The sequence below is a fragment of the Zootoca vivipara genome, chromosome 17 (assembly GCF_963506605.1).
Source record: "Zootoca vivipara chromosome 17, rZooViv1.1, whole genome shotgun sequence".
NCBI lineage: Eukaryota > Metazoa > Chordata > Lepidosauria > Squamata > Lacertidae > Zootoca > Zootoca vivipara.
This window is the reverse complement of record NC_083292.1, coordinates 33995917-34016112: the sequence shown is the minus strand read 5'-3', so window position 1 is coordinate 34016112 and position 20196 is coordinate 33995917. Positions and strand designations below refer to the sequence as shown.

Here is a 20196-nt window from a genome sequence, read left to right as displayed (position 1 = left end):
GGGTTAAAGCAACGCTACCGCCTTGGCTCCAGGCCAACCGATCAATAATCCTAGATGCACAACTGTGTTGGGAGGGCAAAAGGATGGGGAAGGTGATACCAAGTGCAACCGGCTTTTGTGACGCTCTGCAAGGCTAGCCCTCCGAGGTGGTGCCCTCCAAATGAAGCTGAATTATAACTCCCAACATCCCCGATTATTGCATATGCCATTTTCGTGGGTTTAATTAGTAAAGAGAGAGGCTCTGGGGCAGGCCAGGCCTGAGATCCAGAATCCATGCCACCCCTCTCTCCACGAAGGCTTCCCTTTCAATCCCGGAATGGGTGACAATTACTAGCACAGAAGGAACTGCACTCTGCACGTGTTGAACAGCATCCTGGGATCTGAAAAGGAGCCGGCCCAAGATACACAGAAGGAGCTGCACTCTGCACGTGTCTAGATGGACTAATGACCCAAAAAATACGCCAACACAAGGCACCAGCGTGGCCTTGCTGCCGAGGGGCATATCCCACAGACAGGGATATCCAGAGATGCCCCAACCCTCTGGTAATGAGTTGCTGTGCTAAATTTTGGATCCAGTTTAATTGTATTTTTAATACTGTGTTTTAATGCTGTAACCTGCCCTGGGACCTTAGGGTGAAGGCAAGTTAAAACAACAACAACAACAACAACAACACCCTTGTCACCCACCCCCTCAGCCCAGAGAAGGATCTCGAAGAAACTCTAAGGGCCTGGGTTTGTTGGAATCAGGAGAGGCATTCCAGGAGGTATTGGGGTCCTGAGCTGTAAAGAGCTTTCTGGGTCAAAACCAGCACTCTGAATTGTACAGGGAGCCAATGTAGTTGTTAACAGAATTGGTGTCATGCAATCTGGTTTGCCTCGAAGCTGCCAACAAGTCGGGCAGCCGCATCCGGTCCTAACTGAGGCTTCTGAGGCATTTTGAAAGCGCATTGCAATAGTCCAACCTTCGAGTTACCACCAGGGCAGTTACACGCAGCCTACCCCTGTCTATTACCATATTTTTCGCTCCATAGGACGCACCTGACCATGGGGCGCACCTAGTTTTAAAGAGTAGGAAAACAAGAAAAAAATATATATTTTGCTTTCTTGAATTGTCCTAGGCATAGCAGCCAACTCCGAGAGGCCTAGGTGCCTTTGCCCATTAAATATTTGAGGAAGCTTCCTTTGCAAAGGGGGATCAGCTCAAAGTTGTGCAGCTTTTTTTGCAAATGGGAAAAGCCCCGTTTTTTGTGGGGGGGGGGGTCAACTCACAGCTGTGCATCTTTTTGCAAAGGGGGAAAGCTCCATTTTTGAGGATCAGCTCAAAGTTGTTGAGCTTACCTTGCAAAGGGGAAAAAATCCTGTTTTTATGGGGTTCAACTCACAGTTCTGCAGCTTCTCTAGGAAAGGAAAGGGACCCATTTCTACAGTTTCCAGACAAATAATCTAATCAGCCAGTCACATGTCGCTGGGGGGAAAAGCAGCCTCTCTCTGCAGACAACAATTGAGGCCTGGGCAAGGGGCTTGGGTGGGGCCGGGAAGGGAGCTAGCTCCCTTATCTCCCTCCCCGATCTCTTGCAATCAGCTGCTGAGCGGGTCCGTTCAACATTCTCTTTCCCTCTTGTTAGCCTTTAGCTCTTTCTTAATTTTTTTTTTTTTAAAGCACGACCTGCCTTTAGCCACTGGGCAATTCGGCTCCAGGGACCACGCATTTGCTCCATAAGGCGCACAGACATCTCCTCTTACTTTTTTAGGAGGAAAAAAGTGTCTTATGGAGCGAAAAATACAGTAGTATTATTAATTAAAATTATTATCATAGTAATGATTCATTCATTCACATTTATATCCCCCCTTTCCTCTAGAGTGGGTGTGGGGAACATTTGGCCCTCCAGGAGATGATGGCTCCTGTCTGTCCCTGAAGCCTGGGCCTCGCTGGCAAGGTCTGATGCAGGGAGTGGCAACATCCAGAGTACCACAGGGCCCCTGCCCCTGTTCTAACAGAGGACGCTGAGGACTCAAGCTGTGACCTTCTACATGCAAAGCATGTGACCTACCGGCTAAGCGGCAGAGCTCCTCCCTCTCGAGGAAAGGAGCTTCCTTCTGAATCCAATTAAATTATCTGCAATGTGTGGTTAAGCTAATGCCAATAACAACTCAATTTCCACTTTGATTCCCCAGCCCTGGAGATGCCACACGGAGCAGCTAATACCTTTTTAATTTACAGGGCTATGGAGACATTTGCAAAGGGGGTGCGGGGGTGGGGCTGGCAACGGGCGGGAGGGAGCGGGGCAGGCGGCAGCTCACAGCAGCAGCAATGCAGTTTCCTGCCCCAAAGAAAATCCTGCCTGGAACCCGGGAAGACCGCTGCCAGTCAGCGCAGACCAGGCGTAGGCAAACTCCAACCCTCCAGATGTTTGGGACTACAATTCCCATCATCCCTGACCACTGGTCCTGTTAGCTAGGGATGATGGGAATTGTAGTCCCATAATCTGAAGGGCCAGAGTTTGACTATGCCTGGTATAGACAGTATTGCGCCGGTGGTCTGACTCAGTCAATTATTATACAGCTTTCTGAAGACATCTGAAGGCAGCCCTCTACTGGGAAGTTCTTAATGTTTGGCGTTTCGTTATGTTTTCTGTATTCTGTTGGAAGCCACCCAGAGTGGCTGGGGCAACCTAGTCAGATGGGTAGGTATAAGCAGTGCTTTTCCCCCCTGTGGGTACACATACCACTAAACATTTTGTAATTCTAAGTTTTGCCTCATTGAGGGGCAGTATTTCAATATGAGTAGGAAAATGAGGGTATGCTTAAAAAATGAATCATAGAATCATAGAATCATAGAATCATAGAGTTGGAAGAGACCACAAGGGCCATCCAGTCCAACCCCCTGCCAAGCAGGAAACACCATCAAAGCATTCCTGACAGATGGCTGTCAAGCCTCTGCTTAAAGACCTCCAAAGAAGGAGACTCCACCACACTCCTTGGCAGCAAATTCCACTGCCGAACAGCTCTTACTGTCAGGAAGTTCTTCCTAATGTTTAGGTGGAATTTTCTTTCTTGTAGTTTGAATCCGTTGCTCCGTGTCCGCTTCTCTGGAGCAGCAGAAAACAACCTTTCTCCCTCCTCTATATGACATCCTTTTATATATTTGAACATGGTTATCATATCACCCCTTAACCTTCTCTTCTCCAGGCTAAACATACCCAGCTCCCTAAGCCGTTCCTCATAAGGCATCGTTTCCAGGCCTTTGACCATTTTGGTTGCCCTCTTCTGGACACGTTCCAGCTTATCAGTATCCTTCTTGAACTGTGGTGCCCAGAACTGGACACAATACTCCAGGTGAGGTCTGACCAGAGCAGAATACAGTGGTACTATTACTTCCCTTGATCTAGATGCTATACTCCTATTGATGCAGCCCAGAATTGCATTGGCTTTTTTAGCTGCTGCATCACACTGCTGACTCATGTCAAGTTTGTGGTCAACCAAAACTCCTAGATCCTTTTCACATGTACTGCTCTCAAGCCAGGTGTCTCCCATCCTGTATTTGTGCCTTTCATTTTTTTTGCCCAAGTGTAGTACTTTACATTTCTCCTTGTTAAAATTCATCTTGTTTGCTTTGGCCCAGTTGTCTAATCTGTTAAGGTCATTCTGAAGTGTGATCCTGTCCTCTGGGGTGTTAGCCACCCCTCCCAATTTGGTGTCATCTGCAAACTTGCTCAGGATTCCCTCAAGCCCATCATCCAAGTCATTGATAAAGATGTTGAACAAGACTGGGCCCAAGACAGAACCCTGTGGCACCCCACTAGTCACTACTCTCCAGGATGAGGAGGAGCCATTGATGAGCACCCTTTGGGTTCGGTCAGTAAGCCAGCTACAAATCCACTGAATGGTAGCATTGTCTAGCCCACATTTTACCAGCTTCTTTACAAGAATATCATGGGGCACCTTGTCAAAGGCCTTGCTGAAATCAAGATAGGCTACATCCACAGCGTTCCCTTCATCTACCAGGCTTGTAATTCTGTCAAAAAATGAGATCAGATTAGTCTGACATGACTTATTTTTCAGGAACCCATGCTGACTTTTAGTGATCACAGAGTTTCTTTCTAGGTGCTCACAGACTGTTTGCTTAATGATCTGCTCTAGAATCTTTCCTGGTATTGATGTCAGGCTGACTGGGCGGTAATTGTTTGGGTCCTCTCTTTTCCCCTTTTTGAAAATAGGGACAACATTTGCCCTCCTCCAGTCTGCTGGAACTTCGCCTGTTCTCCAGGAATTTTCAAAGATTATTGCCAGTGGTTCTGAAATCACCTCTGCCAGTTCTTTTAATACTCTTGGATGTAGTTCATCTGGCCCTGGAGACTTGAATACATCTAAACTAGCCAAGTATTCTTGTACTACCTCCTTACTTATCCTGGGCTGTGTTTCCCCTGCTGAATCATCTGCTCCATATTCTTCAGGTCGGGCGTTTTTTTCTTTCTTGGAGAAGACTGAGGCAAAGAAGGCATTGAGGAGTTCTGCCCTTTCTCTGTCCCCTGTTTGCATTTCACCATCTTCTCCTCTGAGTGACCCCACTGTTTCCTTGTTTTTCCTTTTGCTACGGACATACCCATAAAAGCCCTTTTTGTTGCTTTTAACCTCTCTGGCGAGCCTGAGTTCATTCTGTGCTTTAGCTTTTCTGACTTTGTCTCTACACGTGCTGGCTATATGTTTGAATTCCTCTCTGGAGATTTCCCCCCTTTTCCATTTTTTGTACATATCCCTTTTAAATCTTAACTCAGTCAAAAGTTCTTTAGATAGCCAGCCTGGCTTCTTTAGGCACCTTCCATGTTTCCGTCTCATTGGTATTGCCTGAAGTTGTGCTTTTAATCTCTCCCTTTTAACAAACTCCCAACCATCATGAACTCCCTTCCCTTTTAGTATTACTGTCCATGGGATTTCACCCAGCGCTTCCCTAAGTTTTCTGAAGTCGGCTTTCTTAAAGTCTAGAATTTGGACCTTAGTATGCTTGGTTGCTCCTTTCCGCTGGATAATAAACTCCAGAAGAGCATGGTCACTCCCACCTAATGATCCTGCCACTTCTACCCCACTAACCAAGTCATCACTATTGGTTAGGACCAGATCTAAAATGGCTGATCCTCTTGTTGCTTCTCCCACTTTCTGGACAATGAAGTTGTCTGCAAGGCCAGTGAGGACTCTGTTCGACCTTATGCTCTTGGCTGAGTTTGACATCCAACAAATATCAGGATAGTTGAAATCCCCCATTACTACTATCTCACTTCCTTTGGAATGCTTGGCCATCTGTTCCAGGAAGGCATCATCTGTGTCCTCAGTTTGGCTTGGGGATCTATAGTAAACTCCCACAATGAGATCACTGTTGTTTTTCTCTCCCTTAATTTTGACCCAGATACTCTCAATTTGGCTTTGAAGTTTTAAATCCTGGATCTCTTCACAGGTATACATATCCCTAACATATAAAGCTACTCCTCCTCCTTTCCTGTTTGGTCTATTTCTCTTAAATAGATTGTATCCCTCTATTACTACATTCCAGTCATGAGACTCATCCCACCAGGTTTCAGTGATGCCTATTATGTCATATTTAGTTTGCTGTACCAAGAGCTCAAGTTCATCTTGTTTATTTCCCATGCTCTGTGCATTAGTATACAGACATTGAAGACCGTTGATCATTCCCCCATGTCTCTTATTTAAGGATATTTTCATCCCACCACTAGGTCTGCATGCTGCTTGCTCCATTTGGTCCTTGACATTCGGATGATCATCTTCAGCATTTGATAGACTCCTACCTTCAGGACCACTGTCTCCCTCCCCCACATAAGTCAGTTTAAAGCCCTCCTGATGAGGTTTTTGAGTTTTGTGGCAAAAACATTCCTCCCAACTTTTGTGAGGTGCAGCCCATCACTTGCCAGAAGTCCATCTTCAAGAAACTGCAGACCGTGATCTAGGAATCCAAACCGTTCCTGTTTGCACCTGTTTGCACCATTTGCGAGGGTATGCTTAAACATTTTTAGGGGGGGAAAGCACTGGGTATAAGTAATAAATCATCATTATTGTCAGGGAGGTTGCTGGCTACCCTCAAGCAACGACACTCCAAACCATCTTGTCCTTTAATACTTTTATTGTGAATATTATTTACAGTGCAAGAGCTTCATGAAAACATGTCTACTCGGTATCATCAGATTCTCCCAATAGCGCTTTTCGGCTCCTTCCCCAGCAGAGTAGTTTGGGGACCCCAAATCTCCGCCCCCTGTGTTTGCGAGCCGCTGATCGCCTCAGTTCCGGGCATAGCTGCCAAGTACCCCGTTTCCCCCGGGAAACCCCCGTTTTTATTTACCTTTTCCCGGTGGCCCCCCGTATCACTTCGTCTCCCGTTTTTCTCCGTTATTTTCTCCTGCCGGTGGCCATTTTTTTCCTTTCTGATTTGCCCTTCTATGGGCACCAAAAGTGGCCGCCGGCGGCTTCAAAAGTTGCATCTACGCATGCCCGGAAGTGCATGGACGCGACTTCCGGTGTCGGCGGCGGCCATTTTTGGTGCCCATAGATGGGCAGAGCGACACCAGAAGGTGCGGCGACGCACTTCCTGACATGCTTAGAAGCGACTTTCGAAGCCGGCGGCGGCCATTTTTGGTGCCCACAGAAGGGCAAAGCGACACCGGAAGTTACGTCGACGCAACTTCCGGTGTCACAGGGCTGCCGGTCCCGGATTCTGCAGTCCGGGACTTGAAAGGTAAGGTTCCGGGGTGAATTTGAAAGGACGCCCCTCTGCTGTTTCCCCGCTAGAACTTTCTGCTGGCCCCTCCTTCCTTGCTGGTATCACAGGCTGCAGGTAGTGCTCTTGGATGCTGCCTGAGCCCTGCCTCGCTCTGCTCACTTCCTCCTTCCTGTCTCCTGCCCCTCCGCTGTTGTCAGAGCTGTTCGAAGAACTGGATTTGATGAGGGGTGGCTGTTCCCTGTAAGCCCACCCCCTTACAATTGTCATGCCTGGTCTTTGGCCATGCTCGCTAGGACTGATGGGAGTTGTACGTCAGAGGGCAAAGGTTACCCACTTGTGGCCTACACAGGCTGGCAGCAGCTCTCCAGGGTTTGAGGTCTCTGCCAACCTTACCTGGAGATGCTAGAGATTGAAGCTGGGACCCTCTGCATGCAAGGCAGATTCTCTACCACTGAAGCCGATGGAAGGCAATCGGAGCCACTGAGGCCACCTGAACCTCAAATGACAGCAAAGGATCCAGATGTACCCCCAAGCTATGTACCTGGTCTTTCAGAGGGAAAGGCTCCCTTGCCACCCCCACGTCTGGGGAGATGTGAAAAAGCAAGCCTTGCTCTCTCGACTCCCCCTTCACACTTCGTCTTTTTTTCCCTTTTCCTTTTCAAGGAGCTCAAAAGAAGCTTCGAGACGGGGAAGGCCGGTTCTGCCCATGAATCATTCTTGCTACGCACAAGGGCTCCTTTGGAAAAACTCTCGGAGAAAATGGATTCTTGGAATTAGCAACCCGGGAGGGCAGCAAACCCACCATGCATGTGTAATAGAAAACTGATAGATTGGGAGCTGTGCTTTGCTCATCACCTGTTAAACTTGTGTCCGTGCCTAGGTGGAGCTGGAGAAGGAAGAGGCTGGTTGATTGCATATTGCATCCCAGTGAGTGTAAAAATGAGGATGAGCTTCCTCTCACTAAGAACTCTCCTGAGATGATCTTCTGTAGATTTGGTACTGGGGTTTAAGGGAGAAGCTTTCTTTCCTTATTACCTGGAAAGCTGTCTGCCCTTTTACAGATCTCTCAGATTGTTCAGATCTTCTGGGGAGATCCTTTTTTATAGTTTATTTCCTTATTGTTGCTGGCACAACCCTCTTTTAAATAAAACAAATAAATCATTTGACAATTATTACCAAAGCCGCTCCCGGGGGGGGGGGGGGAATACACCAGGTCGTAACATTCTGCAAGAAAATATTGTTTAGCATAAAAATGACAGCATTTCTGTCATTTTAAAACCCTCAAAACCCACTTGAAGTTGCTGTCATGAGAGTTAATCATTTTCTTGATGGAACAGTTTCCGCATAATTTATTTCTATACTGACTTCTTGCTTATAGATTATGTGTGTTTGTGGGTGTTTTTATATATATAAGGTTCTCCACTTCTGGCTGCCTCAGGTGGCCACTGGCCCAATCTTAAAAGCTTTCTGCAAGCAATCAGTTCAGGTTCCTTCGGAAAACAGCCAGTTCTTTCTCCTCCGAAACAAGAGGTAATCGGATAAAATAAAAATATTTAAGGAGCTAAGGATATCAGAAAACTAATAGTAACGACTGATATAGAAATAATTAACGAAAATAATCAAAGCCTTAACGAGATGCCGGGTACAACCTCGTTTCACTGCGATTAACAGTTTCCTCAGAAGAAAATTGAAAGAACTGTATTTTCAATTGTTGTTGTTTAGTCGTTTAGTCGTGTCCGACTCTTCGTGACCCCATGGACCAGAGCACGCCAGGCACTCCTGTCTTCCACTGCCTCCCGCAGTTTGGTCAAACTCATGTTCGTAGCTTCGAGAACACTGTCCAACCATCTCATCCTCTGTCGTCCCCTTCTCCTTGTGCCCTCAATCTTTCCCAACATCAGGGTCTTTTTCCAGGGAGTCTTCTCTTCTCATGAGGCGGCCAAAGAATTGGAGCCTCAGCTTCAGGATCTGTCCTTCCAGTGAGCACTCCGGGCTGATTTCCTTCAGAATGGTATTTTCAATAAACATCACTCAAAAATAAAGAGTAAGGAAACACTAATTTTGCATTAAGGAAAACGTAATTTTGCATATCCGACTTTGGCCCTACCCACAATCATCATGCAGCCCCAGAAGGATTACCGCCAAGGAAAATGAGTTGCTTGATGACACCCCTTTGCCCACCAAATGTTGAATACTTTGAAAAATGTATCCTGCTCTGGGAACTGATCTGATAAAAAAAAAAACCCAGAAGAAACAAATCCTATATAATAAAATGCAAGTGTCTCTGCGTCCAGATTCCCTGTGTCCCTGTGTCCGTGCTACTGCGCATGTGCCCCACGGACACAGGGATTGGATGCAGAGACTGCACACACACACACACACACACACACACACTCTCCCCACCCCCCCACCTACTGTTTCCCTGCGGCCGCCAACCGCTGCTCCCAGCCGGACTGAGCGTTAGCGGTGGGGGGGGGGGGAGAGCGTGCGTGTGTGCGTCCAGCAAGGACAGGTCCCTTCTCCGAACCCTGGGATGTCTCCTTCCTGTCGGCGGCTGGGGGAGAGGAAGGAAGGAGGAGAAAGGGCTGCTTTCTCCTCCTTCATACCTGTCCCCCTGCCGCTGACAACAAGGACAGGTCCCAGGGTTCGGAGAAGCACTGCGCAAGCGCTTCTCCGAACCCCGGGATGTTCTAGCGCCCGTTTATTCAACAGGCTGAATTACACTAGTACATAAATAAAATACATTGGCAGAGTATGTGGCAGACATCTGGAGGAAAAAAACCCCCTTATTAACACCTTGATGCTGCCTTGTCAGATAAACCTCTCTCTCCCTCCACTTGTCTGACGTGCACGAGATCCGGGAGAGCTTCACGCAGGCCTGGAAGTGTTGGGGAAGTTGTCATGATACGCGGCCTCTGAAGAAACAGCTTCTCGAATCATTAATTTGCTCTTGTGCTCCCCTGATGGACACGCACACAGCCCCCGCCTGCTCCGAACAAGCCTTTCAGCCTCTTTATTCAGGCCATGCTCCTCTTTTCCTCACTCCCCTTCAAAGAGAATACCTCTGACATTTCTCCGGACTCCAACCTCAGGCAGCTCAGGGATCTTGCAAAACCTGCCCCTAGGGACGAAGAGCTCCTGTTCTCCGCCTCATCTAAAAAAAGCCTTCCACAAGCCAGCGAAGGAAAGCAATTTAGATAATGAATCTGGCGGAAGGAGGGCGGGGAGAGGTGGCCCCGGAGGACCAGAGGGGGAGTGCGAGGAAGTTGCTAGGCAAAAGCAACAGCCTAAAAAAAGAAGGTTCTGATGCAGCCTTGTCCGTTCAAGGCAGGGGTCAGCAACCTTTTCCATCAGTGGGCCAGTCCACCATCCCTCAGACTATGTGGTGGGCTGGACTATAGATTTTTTTTTAATGAACTAATTCCTATGCCCCACAAATAAGAGATGCACTTTAAATAAAAGGACACATTCTACTCATGTAAAAACACGCTGATTCCTGGACCGTCCGCGAGCCAGATGTAGAAGGCAATTGGGCCGCATCCGGCCCCTGGGCCTTAGGTTGCCTACCCCTGGTTCAAGGGATGCCAAATCCAAGCATAAGGATGAACGAAATCAGAATATTTTAATGTCTACAGTGGACCCGTTCCGTTGCCAATTAACATTGCTGTAATATCAGGAACTCAAATCCCAGACTGGACAACTTTGTGGAGGGTATGTCTATTGGCAGCTATTAGCCGTGATTTCTTATGAACCTCCAGCATCAGAGGCAGTCTACCCCTGAATACCAGCTTTTTCGGAAGTGAACCTGGGATCACTGTCCACCCAGCTCAATATTGTCTACACTGACCGACAGCAGCTCTCCGGGGTTTCAGGCAAGAGGCATCCCTGGCCTGACCTGGAGATGCTGGGGCCTGAACCTGGGACCTTGCGCATGCAAGGCAGGTGCTCAGCCACTGAACCACTTGCAGGAGGGTCTCCTGCCACCCGCTCGCAGGCCGCTTACCCGCTTGGTGAGCTGCGTGTCCATCATGAAGTTGTGGACGTGCTTCTCGGCTTTGGTGAGCTCCAGCTTCCGTGCCACGACAGCCACTACCAGGGCTGTGCATCCAGCCCCCTGGCAGGTGAAGGGGAGAACCAAAAACAAAACACAACACTGAGAGTTAGCCAGGAATCCAACCCTAATAATTAACTCGCCTTCCTCTTTGCACTGCTGCCACAGCCTGCTTGAAATCCCCATGGCTGCTATTTTGAATTCCCCCAAGGACAGAAATCCTTGCCCTTGCGGCTACTGCCATTAGTATTTCTGTTTTCTGGCCCATGCTTTTGTTTCTGGCTGACACTCTCAACCATTTTGTATAGTGAGGAACCTCAGGCCAGGGGGACCAAGGTGACCCTCTAAATCAGGGGTCAGCCAACTTTTTCGGCAGGGGGCCGGTCCACTGTCCCTCAGACCTTGTGGGGGGCCGGACTATATGTTGGAAAAAAAAATATGAACGAATTCCTATGCCCCACAAATAACCCAGAGATGCATTTTAAATAAAAAACACACATTCTACTCATGTAAAAACACCAGGCAGGCCCCACAAATAACCCAGAGATGCATTTTAAATAAAAGGACACATTCTACTCATGTAAAAACATGCTGATTCCTGGACCTTCCGCGGGCCAGATTTAGAAGGTGATTGGGCCACATCCGGCCCCCGGGCCTTAGTTTGGGGACCCTTGCTCTAAATCTAGCCCTCGAAACTCTCCCTAGGCCACAGCCCCTTCCTCAACCCCACCTCTATCCCCAAGGCCACACACTCCTGCTGGCCTTGCTCTGCACCCTCCTTGAGTGTTTTCTCTTGCTTGGACATGTCCTTAAACTCTGATACTGCCTCTGGCTTGTCTTGAGTGGAGGATAGAGGGGAACGGACATGTAGAAACAAACCTATCTCTGCCCTCTCTCGCCTCTCTGTCCCCACCCATCACAGACATAAAAGATCATTCAGCCCCGATTGATTGATTGATTGATTGATTGATTTGATTGATATATCCCCCTTTATCAAAAGATCCCAGGGCAGTGTACAACATTAAGAATACATTTGACGAAGCATAATAATAACATAATACAAAGCGTAATAATAGACAGCACAGGGCGCCTGCCATGTGAAATGCCCTCCCGTCAGATATCAAAGACAGAAACTATTATACAACCTTCCATAGAAATCTGACGGCAGCCCTATATTGGAAAGTTTTTTTATGTATTGTGTGTTCTTTTATATTCTGTTAGAAGCTGCCCAGAGTGGCTGCAGTAACCCAGTCAGATGGGCACAGTACAGTTGTTGTTGTTGTTGTTGTTGTTGTTGTTGTTGTTGTTGTTGTTGATATTATTATTGTCATCAGTATCCAAGGCAGCTGCAATGTCCTGGTTCCCTCCAGCCCCACCATTTGGGAGGTGAATGATCAAGGGCGGGTGTCAGATGGAATATGCCACTCACAGTTGTCCTGGGACCTCAACTCCAAGACCCCCCAAAGTCACTTGGTGAGGAGAAAAAGACACGGATATACAACAGCCCAGGGGTCAGCAAACTTTTTCAGCAGAGAGCCAGTCCACTGTCCCTCAGACCTTGTGGGGGACTGGACTATATTCGAAAAAAAAAAATCAACGAATTCCTATGCCCCACAAATAACCCAGAGATGCATTTTAAATAAAAGGACACATTCTACTCATGTAAAAACACGCTGATTCCCGGACTGTCCGCGGCCTGGATTGAGAAGGTGATTGGGCCGGATCCGGCCCCGGGGCCTTAGGTTGCCTATCCATGCAACAGCCTCTGCCCTAAAGACCTGCATCTGAGCCACTATCCATGGTGCTGAAACAGATCCTGCCTGCCCCCTCCACCCGCTGCCACTTGCTCCAAAAATGGACAGCAGTGCCTGCTGTTCACCCACGAGCTCCATTAAGCAAGAAATTGCCTTAAAAGAACTGGGTTCTTTTTTTTATGAATTTGCTTCTTAATGAGAACATTAAGGACAAATGCCTATTACTGGTATTGTTACAAGCAACAATAAGCACCTAGGAGCTGTAAACCAAAACAGTTGGGCTAGACTGCAGGCTGACAACCTAAGGCAGCCTTCCCTGATCAAGGGCATTCCAGAAGTGCTTAGGACTCCAACCCCCCCATCAGCCCCCAGCCAGTAGGGTCAATGGTCAGTGATGATGGGAGTTGTGGTCCAACAACATTGGGAGGACCACAGGCTCCAACACCCTTTGCCGCCATAAGCTTATCACAGCCACCAACACGGGGTGGGGTGGGGGACTTCAGACCTGGGGTCTGAATGTGGCCTCCAGGCCTCCCCATCCGGCCCTCCAGTCTCTCCCCAGACCAGCCCTGCTTTTCTCACCCTCCTTGAGTGTTCCTGCCTGGCTGGAAGTTGCCCTTGAGCTCTGTTTGTGGACCTTGCTTCCCTTGGCAAGAATGGAGAGAATGTGTGAGTGAACACTGTTGTGCAAAGGTGAAACCGTGCGTGCATTTTGCTCTGCCTCCTTTTGCCTGCTATTATCCAGAAGCCCCCAGAAGGTGGGCCAGAAGAGAATGAGGCCCTCAGCCCCTCAAAGGCTCCCTGACCCCTCCCCTTCACCCTTGGGCCCACTGGTCAAGGGGGAGGGAGCACCAAAGCTGCCAGAAACGCAAATTGCCTTGTAAAGAGTGAAGTGGTTCTTAAGCTCCGGGCGACGGGTTACAAAACAGAGGCCGGGGAGGGGGGGGAGAGATTGTAGCATGTGCCTCCCTGCCCGCCACCCGCCTTCCCCCCCTTGCCAGCCCAGAAGAATGACAGCTGGGCTGTGTCTTTTCTCTTTATCCGAGTGATTACATCCCAATCAGGACCTGCTGGGGTTGCAGAACGGCGCATCTGGCAGAGGGACGGTGGGCAGAGGAGTCGCTTCCTCTGCTAAACGCAGGCAGCTGTCAGTCCTCCAAACAGTTTAGGTAGAAGCGGTGTTTTTTAGGTGTCATGGCGTGTGTCTCTGTGCATGTCCACAGCAGGTGTTCGGCATATGAACGCATGTCGAACTTGACAGAACCACACATCTATTTTTGCCCCCCCCCTCTCTCTCTGCTTCCCCCCACGCTGCCACCACCCTGGAGAATAGACACTCCAGTAAGCCCATCTCAGTCTTTAATTAACAAGCCTGGTCCGATCTCAATTCTGAAGCATTCCCATAAGCCCTGGCCTTGTGGGGTTTAGGGATTTTGTTATCTCCAAACACACACACATTCACACCACTCTCCCTCCCTGAATATGCAAAGGTGTTTTTTTTTAAAAAAAAGGCCGCTCTTTTAAGGCAAAATCCTATTGCGGCAAAAGAAAGAAACCCAAAAACCCAAACGATGTGGAAAATGGTGAGCCTGCTGCTTTTGAGTGATACCGGAGAAGCCCTCAAAAAAACCTGGGGCCGTCCAGATATTGTGGGACTTCCAACTCCCACCAGTCCTATCCAGCAATGCCATTGGTCAAGGATGATGTTGGAGTCTGAACCCAGGGCCAGGGGGGCGCTTTAAAAAAAAAGGCATCTCTTCTATTGCCAGGAGACTCAGCAGTGAGTTGTAGATGGCCACTGCCATGTGTGGGTAGACTGATGTGGTCCAAGAGCTGTTAAGTACGTGACCTTCACACATGCTGTTGCACAATAGACTTCAGTTCCCTGTGATATGCAGCCCCACTGAGACTTCTGAGTATGAAAATGAGAAAGCTAAGCTTGCTAAAGGAAACACAGGCTTGATAGAAAAGATTCTAGTTCTATCCAAGGGAGGAAGAGAATAAGGACCTGCTACAGGAAGAGATCCCAACAAAATAAGAGTGGCAGATGAAGTTAATGGACTGTGCCGAGTTGGGGAAACTAACCGCGAAGATTCGGAACCAGCAGGACCAGGGCTTTTTGAAAGACTGGAATAAATTTAAAATGTATTTGAGAGACAATTGTAAACAACTGACATCCTTAGTAGGGCCACAAGAAGTTCTGTAAGGTTAGAGATATCAATTATTATCAATATGATGTTTAAATGTTGTATTTAAGATTTGGGTTTAAGGGTAATCAGAATAACAAAACGCAATATCAGAGCATAATTAGGAAAACCATTAGTTGAGGAGGAGGGAAGTCTCGGGACAAGATGACCAAGTGGTCTTTATATATATTATATGTAAGATGGATGTTTTGTCAATTTTTTTTATATAAAATTCAATAAAAAATTATATATATATAAAAGAGAGAGAATAAGGACCTGCTAGATCAGGCATCCCCAAACTTCGGCCCTCCAGATGTTTTAGACTACAATTCCCATCTTCCCTGACCACTGGTCCTGTTATCTAGGGATCATGGGAGTTGTAGGCCAAAACATCTGGAGGACCACAGTTTGGGGATGCCTGTGCTAGATCAAGCCAATGGCCTCTCTAGTCCAGCATCCTGTTCTCACTGTGGCCAATCAGATGCCTGTGAGGAACCCACAAGCAGGACCCGAGCACAAGAGCTCTCTCCTCTCTGGTGGTTTCCAGAAACTGGTATTCAGAAACATTGGTGGCCCCAACAAAGTCTACTAGCCATGGTGACTCCGCTCTGCTTCCACTGTTGGATGTCCATGAGTCCTCCAGAGTTCTCATGCCATGCATAATTTTATAAACTTCTATCATGTCGCCTTCACCTTTTCTCTCAACTTAAAAGTTATCAAATGCTGCCAGTTGGAGATGCAAAGAACCAGGCTTGCTCGTTGATATCTGCAGGAGGGAGAAACAAAGGATGGAGGGTCTTCTCTCCCAAGGTGGTGCTGAGAGGGAGGAAGTGAGCTCAGCAACCCCGAGAGCATCCGTCCAACAAGCAGAAGGAAGGCCAGCACAGGTTAGGTCAGAAACACAGTCTAGGAAGTTGGGAGGTTATCCTCTCTATCACCTTCCTTCCAAGGCAAATCCCATTAGCATTAATACAAGCCCAGTTGCATCCCAACACTCCCTACAGGAAGCATACCTGGGTTTGCTACCAGCTGCACACTCAGCAAGGATGTGAAAGCTATCCCAGCTCTCTGTAAAGTGGGGGGATTAATTCACCTTGCAAACCTACCAGCGGTGTCCTCCTCGAAACCAACGCATGAACCGAAACACACTTATCCTCTGAGAAGCTGCCCTGAATTTTGAAATGCAATTCTCCAGCCAAAAATACACATATCCGTGAAAAGAATGTTCAATGGTGCATCATCGGCTAATTGGAATCTGCGGGAGAGATTCTCTGCCAAGCGCCAAAGATTTCAGAAGCCTGCTCCACAGCAACTCAGAACCAGTGTTAGAAATTGAGATCTATAAAGCTAGGTGCCGAACGGCTCCTTAAACCAAGGTTACAGTCGCCGAAATGGAATGCCTAGTTGCCATTTTGGGGCCAGACGGATCAAAAGTCGTATTCTTCAGTACGCCTTTTTGGTTCCTGAAATTCATTCAGATTGTGCAGATAAAATATAACTGGTGGAATTTCTGCAGTCAAGATCCAAGAATCCCCAGACATACACCTTCAGATGGTGGAGACTTCAGAGGCCATCCTGGCACTTGGGAATCTTCACTAGGTTGCAAAAGGCCGATAGCCATGTGCGGAATGCACCTTGCACCCAGCGAATTTTGAACGTTGCTTGGAATAATGCTTTTTAATTCTGAATAATTCCGAATGTTTTTTTTTTTTACACGGTAGGGGTGAGTATATGACATGAAGGGGGGGAGTGTGACGGCCCCCAAAAGTTTGGGAAACTCTGGTCTGACTGCTACACCACCGCTGGGAAAGCGCTTGCAAAAATGTGGACAACAGGTCATGGGGATTTGAAGAAATACACCCCAAAATGCAAGCCGATACACACACACCAAAAAGGCTTGTGGAAATGGGGAACAGAGAGAAAACAAAATGACAAACTTGGCCACCCCTACTAAAGGACGAGCTCGTGAGACCCACTCATTACTCCCAGAAATGCACTCCTAAGATTTATCATTCTTCATTTAAGCATTCACATAAAAAGTAACTTGCCAACCGAGCCCTGGTTTTAAATATTAAGCAGAGCCCTGCCGCTCTGGAGGAACTCTGCAGTTATCCCCTCCCTCCCTCCCTCCTGCCCACTCGGCCCTGAACCAGCAGGATCCTACTTAGCAGGAGATTTCCTTGTTGTTTTTTAATACCTCTGTGCTCTGAGATCTGCCAGCCATGGCAGGGAAGAAGCCTCAGGTGCTAAAAGACTCATTTTCTGGATGACTGGCACAGTAAGGTCACTCTTGCCAGGTCTGGGGGGATTTCCTCTCTAGCTCAGCTTGAGCTCTCCAAGCAGCCAATGTGCCGCTCGGCTGTGTCTCCATTACTGCCCTGCCTTGCTCCTGCTTATCCCTGGCTGTGTTCCGCACAATCCCACAAGTGTTACCGTGTAAGAGCGGAATATGGTGTAGAGTGCAACAATCTGGCGTCTTGGAAAAAACTCGGCTTTCTTCTAAGAACAAAAAAATAAAGAGGTAGGTATGAGGAACTGGTAACCTGCAGGCCAAATGCAGCCCCTGGAGGGCTTCCTTTCCCTCCCGATGCAATTAGGTTTTAAAAAAGCTTTCACATCAGCTCCAATAGAAGGCTCCCCCCCCCCGCCCCCCAGCCTAACTGCAGGACAAGAGGCTTGTGATCTTCCTGGAAAGGTTAACCCATCTCTCCCCAGCTGCAACCTGCAGGAAAATTCATTCATTCATTCATTCATTCATTCATTCATTCTCTCTCTCTCTCACACACACACACAAAATTTGACTTAACAATAGCTCATTTCAAGCCTGACAGCTGGGTGTGTCTGTGTTCATGAGGTGTACTGTGTACTCGTGTGTGTGTTTGCGCACACATACCCACATTAATGTGGTGTGCCCATTACTTTTTAAACTGCATGTTTAAAATGTGTGCCTCTTTGGTTTTTGTATCTATTGCATTCTCAGAATAGACCTCTTGAAATTAATGGGCATGACTAACTTTAGGTGTTGTTGTTTTTAATAAATCAATAGTTCTACTTTGAGTAGAACTTAGCTGGGCAGGATTGGAACCAATGACTGAAAATAGCGGGGAAGCAGATTTCAGCTTGAAATTTGAAGCAATGTAACAGTAATTGGCCTATATGCCAATCAGCTGATATCACTGTTGGTCGGCCGTCATTCTCCATCAACATATGTAGCAGAACAAGTAAATAAAACGAATGGCACCATTTCAGACTGCACCACTTCAGAGTGCTCTTCCAGATTTAAAAACTCCATATATTCCTGCAATGTACGGTAATTGGAAATTTTGTTGTGCATGTGGTTCCTAGCCACATGGGATACCCAGCAAATATAGAAGGAGAAGGAAAAGCAGAAATCTGCTCTAGCCATAGAAGAAATCACTGTATATAAATAATATACCTTATTGCATTAAGCCCGAGAACCATGAGTTAATGTTGCTGGTTATAGTATTTATCATTTCCTTTCTATAAAATTATTCCATGATTTGCTTTTTGTGTACATAAGTAAAACTTAATAAATGTTGTTAGGTTGCTGTTGTTTTAAAAGCCTTACAAGTAGGGGGGGGGGAATAGCTAGGACAGGCAAAGGCAAACTCCGCCCCTCCAGATGTTTGGGGGCTACAATTCCCATCATCCCTGACCAGTGGTCCTGTTAGCTAGGGATGATGGGAATTGTAGTCCCAAACATCAGGAGGGCCGGAGTTTGTCTATGCCTGAGCGAGGACATGTATGCTGGCTCACTATTTGTAGGGAGCTTTTTAAAGGCAAGAGAGCATCTTTTTTTTTTAAGAAAAAAAGGCGGGATGCTACAACCGCAGCGAGGACATTATTAGCTCCAAAATGGAAATTACATGAGATACCAACAATTGAGGAGTGGCGAACGAAAATGTTTGACTATGCAGAATTAGCAAAGTTGACCTGTGGGATCCGAAACCAGGGAGAGACAAAGTTCCAAGGGGAATTGAGTAAATTTATTGACTATATAGAGAATAACTGTAGAAGTTTAAAGACACTTGCAGGACTGAAATAAATCCTACGAACTTAATTTATTTATGCTTGTATAAAGTAACTGCGAGATAAGAGGGAACAAGAAAGCCGAATGAAGGGAGGGAGGGAAGTCACAGCTCGGCAGAGCGAAATTGAAATGAGAGGGGAATATAAGATGGAATGTAAAAAAAAATATTTTTATTTTTCGCTTATTTGGAAAATTTAATAAAAATTATTTTTAAAAAAGGAAAAGGAAAAAAGGGGGTTAACATTTCCTCTTCCCTTGCAGTCTAAAGTGGTTCAATCCATTTCATCATTCTGCTCCATGTGCAGATGAGGACTGGAAAGAGACTGGCGATCCTGGGGAGGAGCTGTAGCTCACTGACAAAGCGACCGCCTTGCATACAGAAGGGCTGCAGGTTCAATCCCTGGAATCACCAGTAAATGGATCACGGAGAGGAAGAAAAAAAGGCTGTGTGTGTGAGAGAGAGAAACAGCTGAGCTGACTCAGTAAAGGCCACTCCTTTGAGTTAAAAGCGTGTGTGCGCGCACACACACACACATATAAACCTACATGGCTGCGGACAACAGGGCTGTTAACCAGCACTAAGGGAAAATCGATCTGCGTTAAGAGATCCCGATTATGTGCCCCCAGGAAAAGCACACGGCTGATCAACCCTTTCCAGCGGTGGCTGTTCAAAGGAGGGTTAGTGACAATAAACAAGAGCAAGGTGCCAAGCTCAGAGGGATGGGAACCTCAGAGAACAAAACGGCAGGTCTTGAGGTGGGGTGGAATTGAGCTTCCAAGGTTTCCAGCGGGGCAGGAGGAAGAGAAGCAAATGTTTTGTCTCTCACCTCTGCTTAGTACGGGTCAGAAAGTAGCAAGAGGCAGCCATCAGTCAGAAAGAGCTAGATCAGAGAGGGAGGGACCCACTGGTTCAGTGAGATGGCCCACCAATTGCTCCTCTCAGGAACGTAGAAAGTCCTCTTATACTGAAACCAGAGACATCTAGCGCAGTATTTACGGCGTCATTCCTCATCTTGGGTCCCCGGATGTTAAGAACGTAAAAGCGCTGCTGGGTCAGGGCGATGGCCCGCCTAACCTAGCATCCTGTTCTCACGGCGGCCAACCAGGAAACCCGCAAGCGTGCAGGATCCAAGCACACATTGCTGGACCGCAATACCCATCATCCATCATCATCGGGCTAAGCTGGCTGGGGAACCCAAAGCTGAAAGACACTTGGTCTACCCGGCACCACTGGGCTCCAACTGTTGGGTCCACAGAATCATAGGAGAGTTTATCCAAAGGGTCATCGAGTCCAACCCCCTGCGAGATCTCTCAGGGTGAGCGGTGGGAGAAGAGAGAGATGCTCCCAGGTGAGAGTTGGGGATACGCACCTTTTTCTGTATGGGGCAAAGTTTAAGAAATATTTGTGAGAGAGGACCTTGCGTTCTTCT

At 47.5% G+C, this 20196-nt stretch overlaps 1 protein-coding gene across 3 annotated transcripts in view; it reads right to left on the bottom strand.

Moving 5' to 3' along the window:
* Positions 1-20196, bottom strand: part of KCNN3 (potassium calcium-activated channel subfamily N member 3) — a 92367-nt gene that overhangs the window by 12007 nt on the left and 60164 nt on the right. For all 3 annotated transcript variants that reach the window (XM_060269989.1, XM_060269990.1, XM_035099031.2), the window contains one exon: positions 10728-10838. In XM_060269989.1, coding sequence (XP_060125972.1) covers positions 10728-10838 — 111 coding nt within the window. The remainder of the gene's footprint in view (positions 1-10727; positions 10839-20196) is intronic.